The sequence below is a fragment of the Vipera berus genome (assembly GCF_964194415.1).
Source record: "Vipera berus genome assembly, chromosome: 5".
NCBI lineage: Eukaryota > Metazoa > Chordata > Lepidosauria > Squamata > Viperidae > Vipera > Vipera berus.
Genome location: NC_138207.1, coordinates 39,239,460 through 39,257,592, shown reverse-complemented (window position 1 = coordinate 39,257,592; position 18,133 = coordinate 39,239,460). Strand labels below are relative to the sequence as shown.

At 39.6% G+C, this 18,133-nt stretch overlaps 1 protein-coding gene across 4 annotated transcripts in view; it reads left to right on the top strand.

The window, feature by feature from the left end:
* Nucleotides 1-18,133, top strand: part of SLCO2A1 (solute carrier organic anion transporter family member 2A1) — a 73,537-nt gene that overhangs the window by 34,410 nt on the left and 20,994 nt on the right. For 2 of the 4 annotated variants that reach the window (XM_081329076.1, XM_081329078.1), the window contains 4 exons: nucleotides 4,174-4,336; nucleotides 11,023-11,235; nucleotides 13,206-13,304; nucleotides 15,999-16,132. In XM_081329076.1, coding sequence (XP_081185202.1) covers nucleotides 4,174-4,336; nucleotides 11,023-11,235; nucleotides 13,206-13,304; nucleotides 15,999-16,132 — 609 coding nt within the window. The remainder of the gene's footprint in view (nucleotides 1-4,173; nucleotides 4,337-11,022; nucleotides 11,236-13,205; nucleotides 13,305-15,998; nucleotides 16,133-18,133) is intronic. The other 2 variants (XM_081329079.1, XM_081329077.1) reach the window with 2 other exon arrangements.

Genomic DNA, 18,133 nt, shown 5'->3' with positions numbered 1-18,133 from the left:
ATCAACTGAGCTGCTTCAGGATGAAGCTGTTGTAGGGTTACTCCAGCTGAACTTCCAAAAAGTGATGGAAATATGGTTATACCAGTATCTACTGAATTACATTGGATTAATAGGCTATACAAAATTTTAACACAGATTAATCTGAGAATATAAAAATGAGGCATAGTGAGTACAGTATGTGTCACATGTTATCTATCTCTACATATACCATGTGTCTAAGATACCATGTGTTTCCTATGGCATCTAAATTAAAAATAAACAGTGGTAAGTAGTATTACAAAAATTGTCTATCTGTGTGTACATGTGCACTGGGTAGCATACATGCACTGCATTCTGGGTAATGCATCCAGGACAGGGGCCTTGGGTAATTTCTGTGTCAGTGAATTATAGTATGTTGTAGGAACATCCAGTCACCTATGACATGAAATTGGTGTAGCAATGGCTGGATGACTCTGGTAACTTTAAGATGTGTGGACTTCAACTCCCAGAATTCCACACCAAGCCTGAAGTTAAGTCCACACATCTTAAAGATGCTAAGTTTTAAAACTAGAGGTCTGGAATATGCTATAAATTATTAATATGGAAATGAACTTAGAATGGAGGAATCGGCAGCATTGAGGCATTACCTTTAAATAGACGTATTTGGAGATTTGGGGTTTTTTGGAATATTTTTTATTGCAACATCAAACCAGATCTGGTCCATTTTTTAAAATATATATTACTGGGCTTTTGCTGATTTTTCTTGCCATACCAAATTTGGTTCCATTCTGTTTGATTTTCAAGAGATAATTTGCTGATGGAAGGCATCCTGAGCCTTTTACAGAATTTCTTTCCCACATTTGGGTAGGTTGGAAAGAATAAAAAGGAGAGCAGAATCACTTGATTAGAAATTAAGATAAGAATGTTGCATAATTCCATAAGGAAAAAAGAATTGCCAAATCTCCCATTAATCAAAAACATAAAAGCAGCTAAACTTTTATCAGCACCTCTCATTGGATATTGTAATAAGAAAAATGTCCATTTAAATAAGGAACCCAAAGACTTGGAGACAAAAGCAACAAAATATCTTTTAATGGCATGCACAACTGTAACAATCATTCCTTGCCAATGGAATGCAGAAAAGATCTGAAATTTCACAAGCTATATACACTCTGAAATTATACCTAAGAATTATAAAAGGCAATGTAAATAACAGCATGTTCTTTACAGCCAGAATATAGCATCTTAATAAATACATGAGATGATCTTACTATGGGCTGATCAGACACCATTAAGTTTTACTTTTCTAAGAAGTCTCCAAACATGCTGTTAACATTGATACCAGCAACTTATAAATAATATATTTTATTGTACTCATGTATTGACTCCTTTCACACCAAGAAAAGACTACAATCTGGTTTTTAACTCTCTGTCTCCTACCCCTCCAGGGTCATCAGATGGTTTCAGTTTGCCTGCTCCTTCAGCTGTAGAATTTAAAATCTCTCACAGCGATCATGTTTATAAGGCTAAAAATGTTATTTTTTCCCCATAATATGTTTCACATTCCATTATCCAGATTATTTTAGAGTAAATCAGTCATTCTGATGTCCATCTTCATTAACCTCCTCCAGATTAAGGGTGTAAATTTGTGCCTTCCAGATGCTTCAGACTGTAGTTTCATTTCATTTCATTTCATTTCATTTCATTAAATTTATATGCCGCCCTTCTCCCTGAGGACTCAGGGCGGCTCACAACAATAAAAATTAAAAAACATAGAGTAAACAATTTAAAAGAGAATTAAACAAGGATCCAAAATTAGAAAACAATTTAACCCAATAAAAAGCCTAATTAAAAATCGTAGTCAGTCCAGGCCCGCTTGTTGGAACAACCACGTCTTCAGGTCACGGTGGAAGGACCGAAGGTCAGGGGCCATCCGCAGCTCCGGAGGCAACTCATTCCAGAGGGTTGGCACACCCACAGATAAGGCTCTCCCCCTGGGGGTTGCCAGCCGGCATTTCCTGGCCGACGGAACCTTGAGGAGGCCGACTCTGTGGGAGCGAACCAGGCGATGGGAGGTTTGACAATGGCAGCAGGTGGTCTCGCAAGTACCCCGGGCCTAAGCCATGTAGGGCTTTAAAGGTTATTACCAGCACCTTGAATCACACTTGGAAGGGTAACCAGAAGCCAATGCAGCTCGCGCAGGAGTGGTGTAACATGGGAGTACCGAGATACTCCCATAAGCACCCACGCGGCCGCATTTTGCACCAGTTGAAGCCTCTGGGTGCTCTTCAAGGGCAGCCCCATGTAAAGAGCATTGCAGTAATCCAGGCGAGAAGTGACGAGGGCATGGGTAACCGTGCATAGGGCATCTCGGTCCAAAAAGGGGCGCAACTGGCGCACTAGGCGAACCTGTGCCATGGCAGAACACAAACACCTGTCAGAAGCAAAATGTCTTCAAAGAAAAGCAGTTGCCTCTTGAAAATGCATCCAGTTCTCTCTTCAAAACGTATCTTTGGTATAAAATATGTAGAAATTCAACAAAATGTCTGCAGATGGAGTTCTAAAAAATCACTAGAAATGTTTTGCAATTAATATGTTACAAACATCAAAACTGAACAGCCTCCAGATGTGTGGACTACAATTCCTAGAATTTTCAGCAAAGGCCCTTCTGGCAAGAAATTTTAGGAGCTAGTTCACATACCTAGAGGACACCCAACGGAAAGCTGTTCCAACAGAACTCCAAACACATTGCCTCATTTACGGTAGGAAACACAGGAACTTCTTAAGGATTTTTTTTATAAAAAAAAGATCTGGTCTTACTCTTGAGGGTTACCGTAAAGTCTGCTTTGTGATGTTCTTCCCTGAAAATTTCTTCATGGTCACATTTATTCTAGCCCACAAACGACTGTCATTATTGTCCTGCCAAGTACATATGTTTTTGCTTGGAACTATTTTTCATGCTTTTTCTACAAGCTTCCCTGCCTGATCACTGGGATTGTAGGTTTTCTCAATTATATGTTGGAATGACTCCAACAGCTGGGCCAAAAAAATTGATTCTAATGTACAGATGGAACAATGGCAAAATATGTTGCTGAAATGATTGAAATGTACCTTATGTTATATTAATCTTATGGTTTTTATTAAAAAATTCTTTTTGTATATGTCAACAGAGAAATTGTCCATAATATTTAAACTTCAAATTTATGTTGGAAATGTGAACAAGAAGGGACATTTTATCATCTCTGGTGCATGTGTCAAAAGTTAGAAAATTCTGAATTCAAATACATTCACTAATTAAGATTTTAAAGATTAATATATAATTAAAACAAGAAGGGTTTCTTTTCAGATTGATGGACAAACAGTTGGAAAAAAGATATGGAACTTGTTTTTATCTATGATAACTGCTTGTTTTTATCTATGATAACTGCTGCATGATTATTATATGCACAAATATGAAATGATTTGGCACTATCCACAAATGGAGGAATGATTGTTGTAGATGATGGAACTTGCTGAGACAGCTAAATTGACTTCTTTGATCAGAGAAAAGATAACATCTACATTTATTGCTGACTGAAGCCCCTTATAGACTTTTTGCGTAAAACAGAAAATAATGAACTTATGATTTATACTTTTGAAAATTAGATTATAGAAAGAAAAGAGTTGTGTTGTAGTAACAGAATGCGGCGTAAATCTGTAATTGAACTTATAGCTGCTGTAAAGGTCAGATGCTAATTCTTTGCATTTTCTTTTCTTTTCTTTTTTTTAACTTTTCTCCCCTTTCTTGCACTTTTAGCTTTCTCTTTGATTTCTATCTTCTTCTTTTCTCTTTTCCACTTTATATTAGTTTGTATTAGTTTTGCATCTCTTTAAAATATCTTTATAAAATTGTATATTGAAAATAATGATTAAAACCAAAAAAGGATGATTATGTGTGTGTATATTTTTGTATATGTGTGTGTGTGTGTGTATGTATGTATATGTGTTTGTGTGTGTGTATTTGTGTGTATATACATACACACACACACACACACACATTCACAATTACAAAATCTTTTCTAGTTCTAAGACAGAAAACAAGCAAAGGAAGGAGGAAAAGAAAAAATCCAGATGATCCTCCTCATCTTGTGGAGTCACTAACTTGTGTCCTTTGGGACTTTCCTAACACATCTGTATATTTTTGTATCTCCACAGATTGGCAATGTCATCCTCATCATCTTTGTTAGCTACTTCGGGAGTCGAGTTCATCGACCTCGGATCATTGGCCTGGGAGGCTTGCTGCTGGCACTAGGGGCCTTCCTTTTGACTCTTCCACATTTTCTTTCTGGTCGATATGAATATTCTTCAGCACAAATCTGTATGTAACTTTCTAGAACTCTTTTCTTCTCCAAGCCCTCTGTAGATATTTGAAAGTTTAGTGGAGCTCCCTGCCTTCTTCCTCTTTTTTGCTTTCTTCCCTACCTTCAGTTTAAAAGCATCCCCAAATTCTTGATTTGTTCTTGTTAAATCCTGTGTAATAGATATATGATTCTCTCTGGCAGGTAAGTCTGGAGGGTTAGTTGCATGTTAAAATAACTTGGCCTTTGGCCATCTAAACTTCCAACATTCCCTGCAGGCTATGTGCAGCCTCTGTGTAATGACTTGTCTACTCTAAGCATGCCAAGCTGGATCAGGACCAGGTGAATCTGAGGCAGTGCAAGTTTTGTTTCATGGGTGTCATTGATTATTGTTCTATATATTGAATTGCTGCTCTGAAAGTATCAGGATTCTTTGATGCTACTAAAATGAGTAGAAACTGTGAAGTTAGAGAAGTAATAGTAATTGGAATATTGCTGTATAGTACAAGCCTTTTCTGTGGTCAAAGTCCTATAAAAAGCGAAGTTTCAATCTTTATATGATATAGTACTTTATCTGTATTAAGGGAAAAAAATAGAAAAAAACAAAACAAAAAAGGGGCAAGGAACAGTATATATAAACATACGTACATACATAGCAGTATAATCCCTTACACATCTATGCTATTTATCTTTTTTAAACTTAATGCTATTATTGCTAATATATAAACTTTACGACCCCTTCATGGATTACTGCCTTGTCATGGCAAAGGGGCTTGCGTAATTCAATGAAGCTATGAGCTATGCCATGCAGGGCCACCCAAGACAGACAGGTCATAGCAGAGAGTTCTGACAAAACGTGATCCACTGGAGAAGGAAACGGCAACCCACTCCAGTATCTTTGCCATGAAAACCCTATGGACAGTACCAAAAGGCAAAACGATATGACGCTGAAGGATGAGCCCCTCAGGGATCGAAAGACGTCCAATATGCTACTGGGGAAGAGCAGAGGGCTAGTACTAGTAGTGCCAGAAAGAATGAAGCAACTGGGCGAAAGCCGAAAGGATGCTTAGCTGTGGATGTATCTGGTGGTGAAAGGAAAGTCCGATGCTGTAAAGCTTTTTTCTCCATAGGAACCTGGAATGTAAGATCCATGAATCAAGGCAAGCTGGACGTGGTCAAAAAAGAGATGACAAGACTGAACATCGACATCTTAGGAATCAGCGAACTAAAATGGACAGGAATGGGTGAATTTAATTCAGATGACCATCAGGTATATTATTGTGTACAAGATCCCTCAGAAGAAATGGCGTAGCCTTCATAGTCAATAAAAGAGTAGGAAAATCAACACTGGGATACAATCCCCAAAATGACAGAATGATCTCAGTTCGAATCCAAGGCAAACCATTCAATATCACAGTAGTCCAAGTCTATGCCCCAACCACCGGTGCTCAAGAGGATGAAATTGACCGGTTCTATGAAGCCCTACAGCACCTTATAGAACTAACACCAAAAAATGATGTCCTTATCATCATGGGGGATTGGAATGCTAAAGTAGGAAGCCAAAAGATAACCGGAATAACTTTGGCCTTGGAGTACAAAATGAAGTAGGGCTGATAGAATTTTGTCAAGAAAATATGATGGTCATAGTAAACACTCTTTTCCAACAACCCAAGAGACGACTAGCACGCATGTGCGGGGGAACCTTTACCTTTTACCTTTAAGATATGCAAATGATACCACTCTAATGGCAGAAAGTGAAGAAGAACTAAAGAGCCTCTTGTTGCGGGTGAAGAAGGAGAATGCAAAAGCTGGGTTGAAACTTAACATTAAGAAAATCAAGATCATGGCATCCGGCCCTCTGAATTCCTGGCAAATGGGGAAGAAATGGAGGTAGTGACAGATTTTAAGTTTAAGTTTAAGTTTATTATATTTGTATAACGCCCTTCTCACGAAGGACTCAGGGCGGTGAACAGGGCACATATAAAATACAAAGTACAAAAGTTAAAAGAGAATTAAATAGAAGCCCGAGCTAACAATAAATAATAGTGTAAAAACCCACAATAAAAACCCCAACACATCCCCCATCAGGCCAGGCCGGCTTGTTCAAATAAAAAGGTCTTCAGATCGTGTCGGAAGGAGCGAAGGTCAGGCGCCATCCGGAGCTCAACCGGCAACTAATTCCATAAGACCAGGGCACCCACAGAGAAGGCCCTCCCCCTGGGGGCCACCAGACGACATTCTCTGACTGGTGGCACCCTGAGGAGGCCCTCTCTGTGGGAACGCACAGGGTGGAGGGAAGTTGACGCCGGCAGCAGGTGATCCCCGAGGTACTCCGGACCCATGCCATGTAGGGCCTTGAAAACCATTACCAAAACCTTGAATCTCACTCGGAAGACAACTGGTAGCCAATGCAGCTCACGGAGCAGAGGTGTAACATGGGAGTATCAGGAGACTCCCAAGACAACTCTCGCGGCTGCATTCTGTACCAGTTGGAGCCTCCGAGTGGTCTTCAAGGGAAGCCCCATGTAGAGAGCGTTGCAGTAGTCCAGACAAGAGGTCACGAGCGCATGAGTGACCGTACACAGGGCATCCCGGTCTAGATAGGGCCGCAACTGGCGCACCAGGCGTACCTGGGCGAAGGCCCCCCTAGTCACAGCCACTATATGGTCTTCCAAAGTAAGCCGCGAATCTAGGAGGAGCTCAACCTCCCCATAATCCTGTCCACTTCCTCCGGGGTCACAGAATCAGATAACATCGACAAGACCGCCCGTGTCCTGATCATCAGACTCTGCCCAGTTGGAGTCCAGACCGGTCCGAATCCGAGCGATTTTGTCCGACAGATGTTGACTAAACTCCTCGGCACGACCCTGCAAGGGTTCCTCCCTCACCTCCTGATTAAGGAGGGAGCGGGTCACCCTAAACAGGGCAGCCGGGCGGTTATCTGCGGACGCGATAAGGGCGGAGAAGTAATTAGACCTCGCCGCCCTTATCGCTGCGAGATAAGACCTAATATAGGTTCTTAGTCGCAATCGGTCGGATTCGGATCGGCTGGACCTCCAACAGCTCTCTAGGCCCCGTCTCTGACGCTTCATCTCCCAAAGCTCCACGGAGAACCATGGAGCTCGCTGGGATCTGCATTTTCCTGGGCTCCAAGGTCACTGTAGATGGGGACTGTAGCCAAGAAATTAAAAGACGCTTGCTCCTGGGGAGGAAACCCATGGCAAATCTAGACAGCACACTAAAAAGCAGAGACATCACCTTGTCAACAAAAGTGCGTATAGTCAAGGCTATGGTCTTCCCAGTTGCAATGTATGGCAGTGAAAGTTGGACCATAAGAAAGGCTGAGCGCCAAAGAATTGAGTCCTTTGAACTGTGTTGCTGGAGAAGACTCCTCTGAGTCCCTTGTACTGCAAGGCGATCAAACCAGTCAGTCCTAGAGGAGATCAACCCTGACTGCTCTTTAGAAGGCCAGATCCTGAAGTTGAAATTCAAATACTTTGGCCACCTAATGAGAAGGAAGGACTCACTGGAGAAGAGCCTAATGCTGGGAAAGATTGAGGGCAATAGAAGAAGGGGACGACAGAGAATGAGGTGGCTGGATGGAGTCACTGAAGCAGTAGGCGTGAGCTTAAATGGACTCCAGAAGATGGCAGAGGACAGGAAGGCCTGGAGGCATTCAGCCTAATCTTCTGTGCTTTTACAACATGTCTAAATCACATTTTTTAAAAATCAAGCTGATTTTATTGAAATAGAAGTACAAGAATGTTCCTTAAATGGACTCCAGAAGATGGTAGAGGATAGGAAGGCCTGGAGGAACGTTGTCCATAGAGTCGCAATGGGTCGGACACGACTTCACAGCTAACAACAACAACAACAAACTTTACGATGAGATGAAGATTGAAGTGGAAATTCAAGATGAGATTTAATATGATTGGGAAATAACACAAAAATTAAAAGAGAAAAAATGTGTCTAATAAAAAAATTGATACTCCCCCTTTTCTTTTCCCCCCTCTACTTTAATATTGTTATATTGCAGTATGTTTCAAACTTCTGTATTACTCCTCATTTCTATTTAAACCTAAGAGGAAACCAATGATTTATACATTGATTTGTTATATAGTCAGCTTGGCTTCCGGCATTTCCCACATTTTCTTTTAATATCAGGCAGAAACAAAGAGCCTTATCTACTCTACTTGAAAGGAGTTCAACATCTGGTTGGCAGGAGCAGTTGTTTCTAGTGACATCAGCTGGACCTGATTGCTCAGTTGCCAAGGATTTGGATTAAAATTCTGAATTTGTAAACATGCTATTCATCAAAAAGCAATGTAGGATGATGGGTAAGAAAATTAATTTAGGAAGCATTGGCAGGTACATTTGCCTCCTTCTAAACCTTCTAATAATACATATAATCCTGTAATAGTAACTTTTAATTCTGCAGTCATGATATTTATCTATAAAGTAACCAGCAAGAATACAGGAAAACATTCTCATTTTTGGAAGAGTTAATCTGAATATCCACAAAGCAGATAATAACATCTTACAATATTTTCTCTTGCACTACAAGAGATTTTTGTCATTCTATAGAGCCATCTTTCTGCACAAACAATTATGAAATAAAATCATTGGAAAATGTGTTTATAAAAAATGCCATGATCTTGAAAATACTTATGAATTTGGTAAGAAAGATCTTGAGGAAAGATTCAACAAAAAATGTTATTACCTAGATTGTGGATTTTTATTTACTGTGGCATTGCAAATCTTCAAAAGATTGCTTCAGAACACATGGAAACACATATGAAGTACCTCTTACTTCTGTGGGCTCTATTTCACTGCAGGCAATGATTCCAAAACGCCATTACTGTATTGTGCATTATGGACTGTCACTAAGTAAAATCAGAAGAAATCATTTCATCCAAGTGATCATGCCAGCAACCTTCAAAAACACAAATTAAGGCTAATAGGAAATCTTGGGGAAGATATAATCAGTTCTTTGGAGACAAAGTTATTGTGTAAAGTTCACATGGTGATAGTAAAGGCAATAAAGACTTCTCTCATCTTTCAGAAAATTTCTGGGAATTGAGACTGGGCATTTTTAGTTATGTTTATTAGAAATATTCAGGCTAAATGAACGTGGATAATACTTCAATAAATAGAATGTATTCTTAGGTTTATTGAACCATTTTTAAACATAGTTTTCTTCATCATAGAATGTATTCATTTTTATGTTTGCCTCCAATATACTTTTCTAAGTAGGGTTGTCGTTTCTAATTAACAGTTCCTAGTTACCATTTAAATGCCATCTGTAGATTCATTTCAATTCCACACAGATAGCTAAAACGTATTTACCTCAACTGTATGTGTGTGAGGACATTTTCTTTTCTATAAAGATCCTTTCTGATCGCCCCAGAATCTCTTCAGTAAGAAATGAGAAGTAAAAATTAAGAGCATTTATATAAACAAACAAAACAGAAATTTTTGGATTGTATTATTATCATTTACCTCCAAATAGGTTCAGTTTTAAAAATTGAACTTTGTCATGAAATGTGTCTCAAATATGGTCTTATGACAATTGAATTATACAAATAAATATTAAATCGTTATGAAGGCTCCTGCATTCTGGAATTACATCCTGGCCTCCTGTGCTGTAATACTGTTGCTGTAATGAATTCATATGGAAATGTCAGTACAATGTATTAATTGAATTCCCTACATTAACTGCTCAGCATATTTTGTTTTGCTCACTTTTAAATTGATAGAAGTACACAAACCTGCATGGTAATTCATTAAGTGCTGAAAAATTGTGGTAATATCTGAACCAACAGTGAAAATACAGAAATAATGACCTACGATGTAGGAAAACTAAATGAGGGGCAAGGACAGTGTGTTTTAATTTTGCTTAGGTCCTGTAATAACTATCCACTTATCTTTTGATGTCTGTCTGTCTGTCTGTCTGTCTGTCTGTCTCTCTCTCTCTCTCTCTCTTTCCTCCCTTCACCCTTAGAACCGAGGTTCCAAAAATCTTTCTGAACATATCCGTATAACCAATGTTATCATATCTTGACAGAAAAGTTGAGGCCAGGTACTAATTAAACTAAGGAAGTTTATAGGTGTGGCAACTCTCTAGCAATCCAGGAATGAGATCGTTAAGCAAATTTAAGGATATAATTCACTTTTCATGTCTAGCTTGATGTTGCTAGGAGATCTCTGAGATTATAAGAATTGCAGTTGTTACCACCCATGATGCTGCTGTTACAAAGGATGATTTTGGATGGATGTTAGCCAGCATAAGGTGCTTCAGGTGCTCTTGAGAGTTTTTCAGCTTTCTCCCCCTCTGCACTCCAAAATGTTCACTTTCCACTTGTGAGGCCTTTAGATCCCAAATAGAGTTATTGTACCCCCCAGCCTCTATTGTTAAATAATTATTTGTTCATCTGGACTCTAGCTATGCATACCAATAACAATGGCAAATATGGCTTGTGTTACCTCCTCAATCCTCTTTTTTTTCCTGGAGCATTGCAAGTGATTATGTATGGATAACCTACTGCAGTTTGATTCTCAAGTTTGCTGTTCGCCCATTTTTATATATACAGTAGTAATTTTCTTTTTCAAACAAAAATGCTAAAACAGGATTTAATATAAGAACTTAGTATAATAAAGAGTTAATTCCCAGTGTGTTCCTCTGAAATTATTGTTGATTTTGTTCTAGATAACCAAAGCAGCCAGTCCAGATTAGAGCTCTGTCAAGGGGGATTTAAATGTTTGAATGCCACCATGAACATCCAGGAAGAGGCCAGTATCATGTGGGGATTAATGATACTTGCCCAACTCTTGGCTGGAATTGGAACAGTCCCTATCCAGCCTTTTGGAATTTCCTATGTGGATGACTTTGCTGAGCCAAACAATTCTCCTTTGTACATAGGTAAATATTTGATTGAAAGTTGTATTGTTGTAAAATCCTTCTTGTCTGGTTTGTATGGCTTTAATATCAGTGTCATGCTGGCTGAGAAGATATCTACTAAGTAAAGTGTCACTGATGTATCACTGATGTAGAAGAACTGTTTCTGATGTAACATAAGTCTGGGACATAATCTTATAATAAAAAGTGCTGTCCAGGAAGGACATGAAATACATATTCAGTTGTGGGAACTATTGACAGCTTTTGCCTCATGAAGTTCTCTGATATAAAGAATTTTAAGCAGTAACCTTAGAGGTTTCTTGCCATAATATATGTGGCTATTTCAGTGGTGGGATTCAAATATGTGAATAACCGGTTCTCTATGTGGATGCCGCTTCTGGAAGTCCATTCTGGGCCTGGGCAACAAAAAAATTAGCTACCGGTTCTGCCGAAGTGGTGCAAACTGGCTGAATCCCACCACTGGGCCATTGACATTTTGTGTGCTAAGGTTTTTGCAGTTTCATTACACACTTGTTCCTCCAGAGCTGATGTTTTGCTCCTTTACCGGTAACAGTCTTCTGGCAATTGCCAGATACCAACTCACCGTGGCATATCCAGAAATTGCAGCATTATATGCTGTATTGTAGCACCAGTGCTGCTATCCTATAAGATGAAGCAGGTTGCCCATGTGTCTCAAGCTCCTGGGTTCTCTTACTGCAGACATGTCAAACACAAGGCCCGGGGGCCGGATCCGGCCTGCGAAGTGGTTTCATGTGGCCCATGAAGGCATCCTGGAAACAGTGAGGGAACGGCCCCCACTGCCTTGGCCCTGGCCCAGATACTCTCCTTCTGCCAGAGACCCTCAGATCTGTCCCACTCCTGCCCAGGCCCTCATAGGCACCCTTGATGCGAACGATGTAGAGCTGGCCATGCCCACCCAGTAGGCCATACGCACTCTAGCCACGCCCACCCAGTAGGCCACGCCCACCCTGGCCATACCCACCTGGCCCCGAGGGCAACCGCAATGCTGATGCGGCCCTCAATGAAATTGAGTTTGACACCCCTGTCTTACTAGATGCAACTTCTGGTAAGTTTATGCAGGAAAAGAGAGGAAAGGTAGAAACTAGCATCCACAATGCTGACCTACATGCGTAAGGACATGTTCTACAAATGTTCAGACACCAGTCAGACTCTAAATGCTCTTAAGCAATTTTACCACAGGTTTTAATTTCGTATTTGTTAATTGAAACAAGGCATTTGTTTGTTGTTTGATTCAGTTTGAGGAGGCTTGTTTTATTTTGTTTTTTACAAGAGGCTTTTCCTCTTCTAAAAAAACCTTACTTTCAGTCTTATTTAAACATTGGATTTAAAAATGGGATAGATACAATAAGTGTGGATCAAACTGATAAAATCAGTTATATCCTGGTTTTGTTTCTATGATTGTTTGGTCATCTATATATGTGTCTGTCTGTCTGTCGATCTTATCTATCATCTCATCTTTTTTCAGTTTTGTTATGCCAGCATAGGTTGCCAGTCCTTATGCTAGGAGAAAATAATACCAGCATAACATTTGCTATTCCCACTGGTGATCCCTATCCTGCCAGAAACACATCATTTTTTTCGTTCCCATTAAAGATGCAGACCCAGTTGGGAAGTCATCATCAATCACTTTCTTAGAAAGCAAGTTTTTAACAGATGCTAGACCAGCATGTTTAGCTGTCTGCCAAAACACTCTGGGTTATTTTTACAAGTATTTGGCCTATGTACGTTCATAACTTGACACTCAAGTTACTTTTAGATACAGGGTTAACAATGTAAGTCTTAATTATACAATTTGTTTTACAATAGTACTTTACATAGTTAGTTTGTAGTACAAATAAAGGTCCTTGCTTTAGATATTCAGATCAAACTTCAATACAGGCTTGGAAGAATTAAGACCAGTGAATTGTATTCCACGCAACGTAATCCACTTTTTCATTTTTTTTTCTTTTCAGCAATCTTATTTTCCATCTCAGTGTTTGGTCCAGCTTTTGGCTACCTTCTTGGCTCTGCAGCATTGAGGATTTTTGTAGATTTTGGACAGGTTAACCTGAGTAAGTGTTTGGTCTAATTTAGGGAAGTCATGGGCTCTCACACATAAGCTTTGAATATTCAGAGACTTGGAAATTAAGCTACAATAACATAGAATATGTTCCTGTCTCCATTTGCCACTTGCAGGCAGATTTTTGAGACACTACAGGGTGGAAGCATACAGCCTTCCTCAGAGGTACTGTGAAATTCTGCAGTTCTTTGTTCTTGAAGCAAAAAGCCATTTATGCCTTCTTATGGATAGATGTTTGGAAACAGTAGGAAGTATGCAGATATGTTTATTAAAAGATTATTCTAATATGAACATTATCAAATTGGGAGGGGAAATTTAGTTGTTCACATAGTGAAGTCAGTTGGATATGCATATATAAGCTACTTCGGCTTGAATAATGCTTTGAATGAGGTATTTTCATGTAATGTGTTGCCAAGGTCTCAGATCAAATTTACAGAAACCAGGTGTCAAGATGGATCTCTTGAACAGAGAGATCGGCTTCCACCTTTTCTTGTCCAATTTTCCCATGTCCTATCTAATTGTAATGTTATTTCTATTATTTATCATGGGATTTCTAGGAGAAATTCACATTTTATTGTAATAGGTTTTGCCTATGCAAAATATTATGCAACTAATTAAGAATTTGGACTTATAAGCTTAAGTGTAATGCAATATGTGGATGACCTTGGGAAATGAGGGGAAGAGAAGCTGCATAGGAAAGAATCAGACAAGAAAGGCAGGAGCCCCCTGTGGCTTAACAGTCAGAGGAAGAAACTTAGAAAGGACCCAGCTAATTGGTCAGGATGCGGTGGCTCAGTGGGTTAGGACGCTGAGCTTGTCAATCAGAAGGTCGGCAGTTTGGCGGGTCAAATCCCGAGTGCCGCATAACAGAGTGAGCACCTGTTACACGTCCCAGCTTCTGCCAACCTAGCAGTTTGAAAGCACGTAAAAATGCAAGTAGAAAAATAGGGACCACTAAGGTGGGAAGGTAACAGCGTTCCGTGTGCCTCTGGCGTCTAGTCATGCCGACTACATGACCACGCAGACGTCCTCGGACAAGCGCTGGCTCTTCGGCTTTGAAACGGAGATGAGCACCAGCCCCTAGAGTCGGAAATGACTAGCACGCATGTGCGGGGGAACCTTTACCTTTACCTAATTGGTCAGGCAGTTAAAAGTAGCAGCAAAAAGTTGTGATGTCAGTCCTCCCAGGTAAATCAGACAGGAAATATAACTAGATGAAAAAGGCTAATAGAATTAACTAATTCTGCTAATAATAAAACTAACAGAATCTTTTAAATCTGAAGGTACAAACTTCAGTCACTATACTAGGGCATTTATAAATGTGTGGGGTACACACAGTTCTTTCTAGCAGCCCACAGATTTTCTTTCTCATACACATGCCAAAGACATCCCAGGCAGACTGGAATTTCAGAAGGGTTGCTGACATCTTGTCCTACATTAAGCAAATAAATATGCTGAGAGCAGGAAGTGGCAATGGGTTTCTTCTCGTTAGTTGCCTCTTGATTATTTCACCCAATCTTGAGTGGGATAGTCACATCCAGGAACATTATACCATTGTTTAAATGGGGTGTGGGCTCTTCTTTTCTGCATGCTTTTAATGCTGAAGGACAGGAAATCTGGGCAGAGCTGGAAAAGTGAAGATTGCTATTTATTCCTTCCTGCTCATTAACAATGTGGAGCGACCCTTTCTATGCCAGCTTCAAGGATCAGCTGCTGTTTGAAGCAAGACCTCCTACTGGGAGGATGTCCTGTCTCAAAATACAGTGATTTGAGGTCTCTTCCCTAAGATTGCAGGACAGTAGAGATTCCAAATGTCGGCCTTATTAAGACAGCTGCTCTACTGAGATTCTTTTCAGGGAAAGGACAGTTAATATTTCCAGCTACATTGACTATTTATACTGTTGACTAATCAGTTTAAAAAACCATCAGGCGACTAGAAAAAAATTGGAATACAATGGTTTCTATAATAATGCTGCAATTCCACAAATGAATCAGACATGTCACATTGCCTCCCTCCTTCAGCCATAAACTGTTAAAAGTCTTTACTTTAAACAAATGCTATAGATAAAAACTATAAAAAGACATAAGCAGTACTAGGATTTATAAAATACTACTAGAATGTAAAGCTATGCTAACTTACATTAAGATTAATACTTGCTGAAGCCCTTCTAGGGCTGTTGGAATTATGACCATTATCCAACCCACTAAACAAAGAAATATTGTTAGGGTTAGGATTACTGAATAATAGATAATTGTGGTTGACCACAACTTTAAAGAAAGGGGGGTGTAAACAGGACCACAGATCAAATGTGACAACATTGCTGGCTTCTTCTTTTTTTTAAGAAATCCTGAGATAGATTGGAATCTGAGAAAATAGATTCTAACAATAGAAATAATTAGAATTTCAAGGCATTTGGTCACTGTGGAAGAAGGTTCATATTTTAAGTATTTGCAGAATTGTAATGTAACTTCTTGGTACAGTATACATAATACTTAGTGCAGATTTCTCCAGTCTGATACCTTCCAGCTAAAATGGGATTGCAATTCGCAAGGTGACTATGGGTCATGCTTCCTGAGAATTTGGGGGATTGCAGATCCAGTACATTTGAAAAATGCCAGGTTGGGAGTCTGGCCTGGTGATTTCACTTCTTGATATTTATGATTTGTTTTTCCATATGTCTCTTAGAAGATGTAAACTTGACCCCAGGTGACCCACGTTGGATTGGAGCATGGTGGTTGGGTCTTCTCGTTGCTGCTGGTTGTTTGCTACTCTGTTCCATTCCCTATTTCTTCTTCCCTCGATATATGCTGAAAGGGAAAGTAAGTCTTAAGTATTGGATTGGAGATGATCTTGCTAAATTGCCACAGTCAAAAAGTCCTGTCCATAATGGAATATAGCATGTTACATAAGAGGGGGGGAAACCTATTTATTTCCACTTTGTGAGGTGAGAAGTGATTGCTTCTTGTTCTAGATTAGCCATTTTTAAAAATTATAAACTCTTTTTTTTAACTGTCCTGAAACTGCCACTGGTTATTTTAATATATGAATTAAATTTATAGACAAACATCTTGATATACATAATCAAAACAATAGATCCAGATATAATGAAAAGATAAAAAATATATAACATCTTTGTAATGCCATGTAGGATTTTATAAATAAAACAAATGCTTTTATTTTGACATGGTAGGCAACTGGAAGCCAATGCGTCCAATGCTGTACAATGCCACCAAGAGATTTCCAACATAAGCTTGGATACTGCATTTTAGACATGCTACAGTTTCAATAACTTTGTCCCTCTATATTCAATGACCTTTCAAATGACCTTCTGTTTCCTTACATAAAAAAGCTTTATTGCATCTGTGAGCTCATTCATTAATCTTTTTCCGACACATTCATTTTTTACTTTCTGCTACTCACTCCTTAACAGTCCTTCCTTCCAATCTCAGATCTTCAAGAAGAGTACAAAAATGTGGTAATATTTTATAACAGAGCCTAGAAAAAAAATTCACTGGGCTCCTAGCAGTGATTTTTTAAATGTTTGTTAACTACCGTAGTTTCCGGCATATAAGACGACTTTTTAACCCATGAAAATCATCTCAAAAGTCAGGGATCGTCTTATACGCCGGGTGCTGAAACTTTAGGGACAGGGCTGGCTGGAAAACCTGGAGCGGATCTTCCATTTAGTCTGCGCAGGGAAAGCGGGACCAATTGGAGAAGAAGCTGCAGTCTGTGATTTTTTACAGGCTGGGGTCTGGGCGTCTTTCCTTCTAAAGTTGAAGAGCAGCTGTCTGCTCTATCCCAACTTGAAAGGCAGGTGGGGAATGCCGCAGCCAGAGCAGCTGCTTAGCTCTAAGGACACATTTGACTCAGGAACTGGGCGGGCTGGCTGGAAAACCTGGAGCGGATCTCCCATTTGGTCTTTTTTTTTAATCCCATTTATATCCCGCCCTTCTCCGAAGACTCAGGGTGGCTTACAATTTAAAGCACAAATCAATGTGCTTAGCAATAGCCTTCATTCAATGTATATGCCTGCTTATTAGAGCTTTCACCCCCCCCCAAGCAGCATTATTACAAAGTCAGCTTATTGCTCCCAACAATCTGAGTCCTCATTTTACCTACCTCGGAAGGATGGAAGGCTGAGTCAACCTTGAGCCTGATGGGATGTGAACCTGCACTAATTGCAGGCAGCTGGGGTTACTTAAGGCTCTGTGCAGGGAAAGCTTTAGAGTGAATTAGGAAAAGTGAAAAAGTGAATTAGGAAAATAGCAAACGGTTGCTGGAATTGGGTATGTGTAGTTTAACGAAGAGAAGGGTGAGGGGTGACATGATAGCAGTGATCCAATATCTCAGGGGCTGCCACAAAGAAGAGGGAGCCAAGCTATTCTCCAAAGCACCTGAAAGCAGGACAAGAAGCAATGGATGGAAACTAGTCAAGGAGAGAAGCAACCTAGAACTAAGGAGAAACTTCCTGACAGTTAGAACAATTAACCAGTGAAACAACCTGCCTCCAGAAGTGGTGAATGCTCCAACACTGGAAGTTTTTAAGAAGAGACTGGACAGCCATTTGTCTGAAATGGTATAGGGTTTCCTGCCTTAGCAGGGGGTTGGACTAGATGACCTCCAAGGTCCCTTCCAACTTCTTCTTCTTCTTCTTCTTCTTCTTCTTATTATTATTATTATTATTATTATTATTATTATTATTATTATTATTATTATTAAGTTTAATCCACTTGCACTGTTTTATGTTTACATGTTTGATGACAAACAGCCTTATGTTTATAAGTGACAGTTTTCCTACTAAGTACCTGCATGTCATA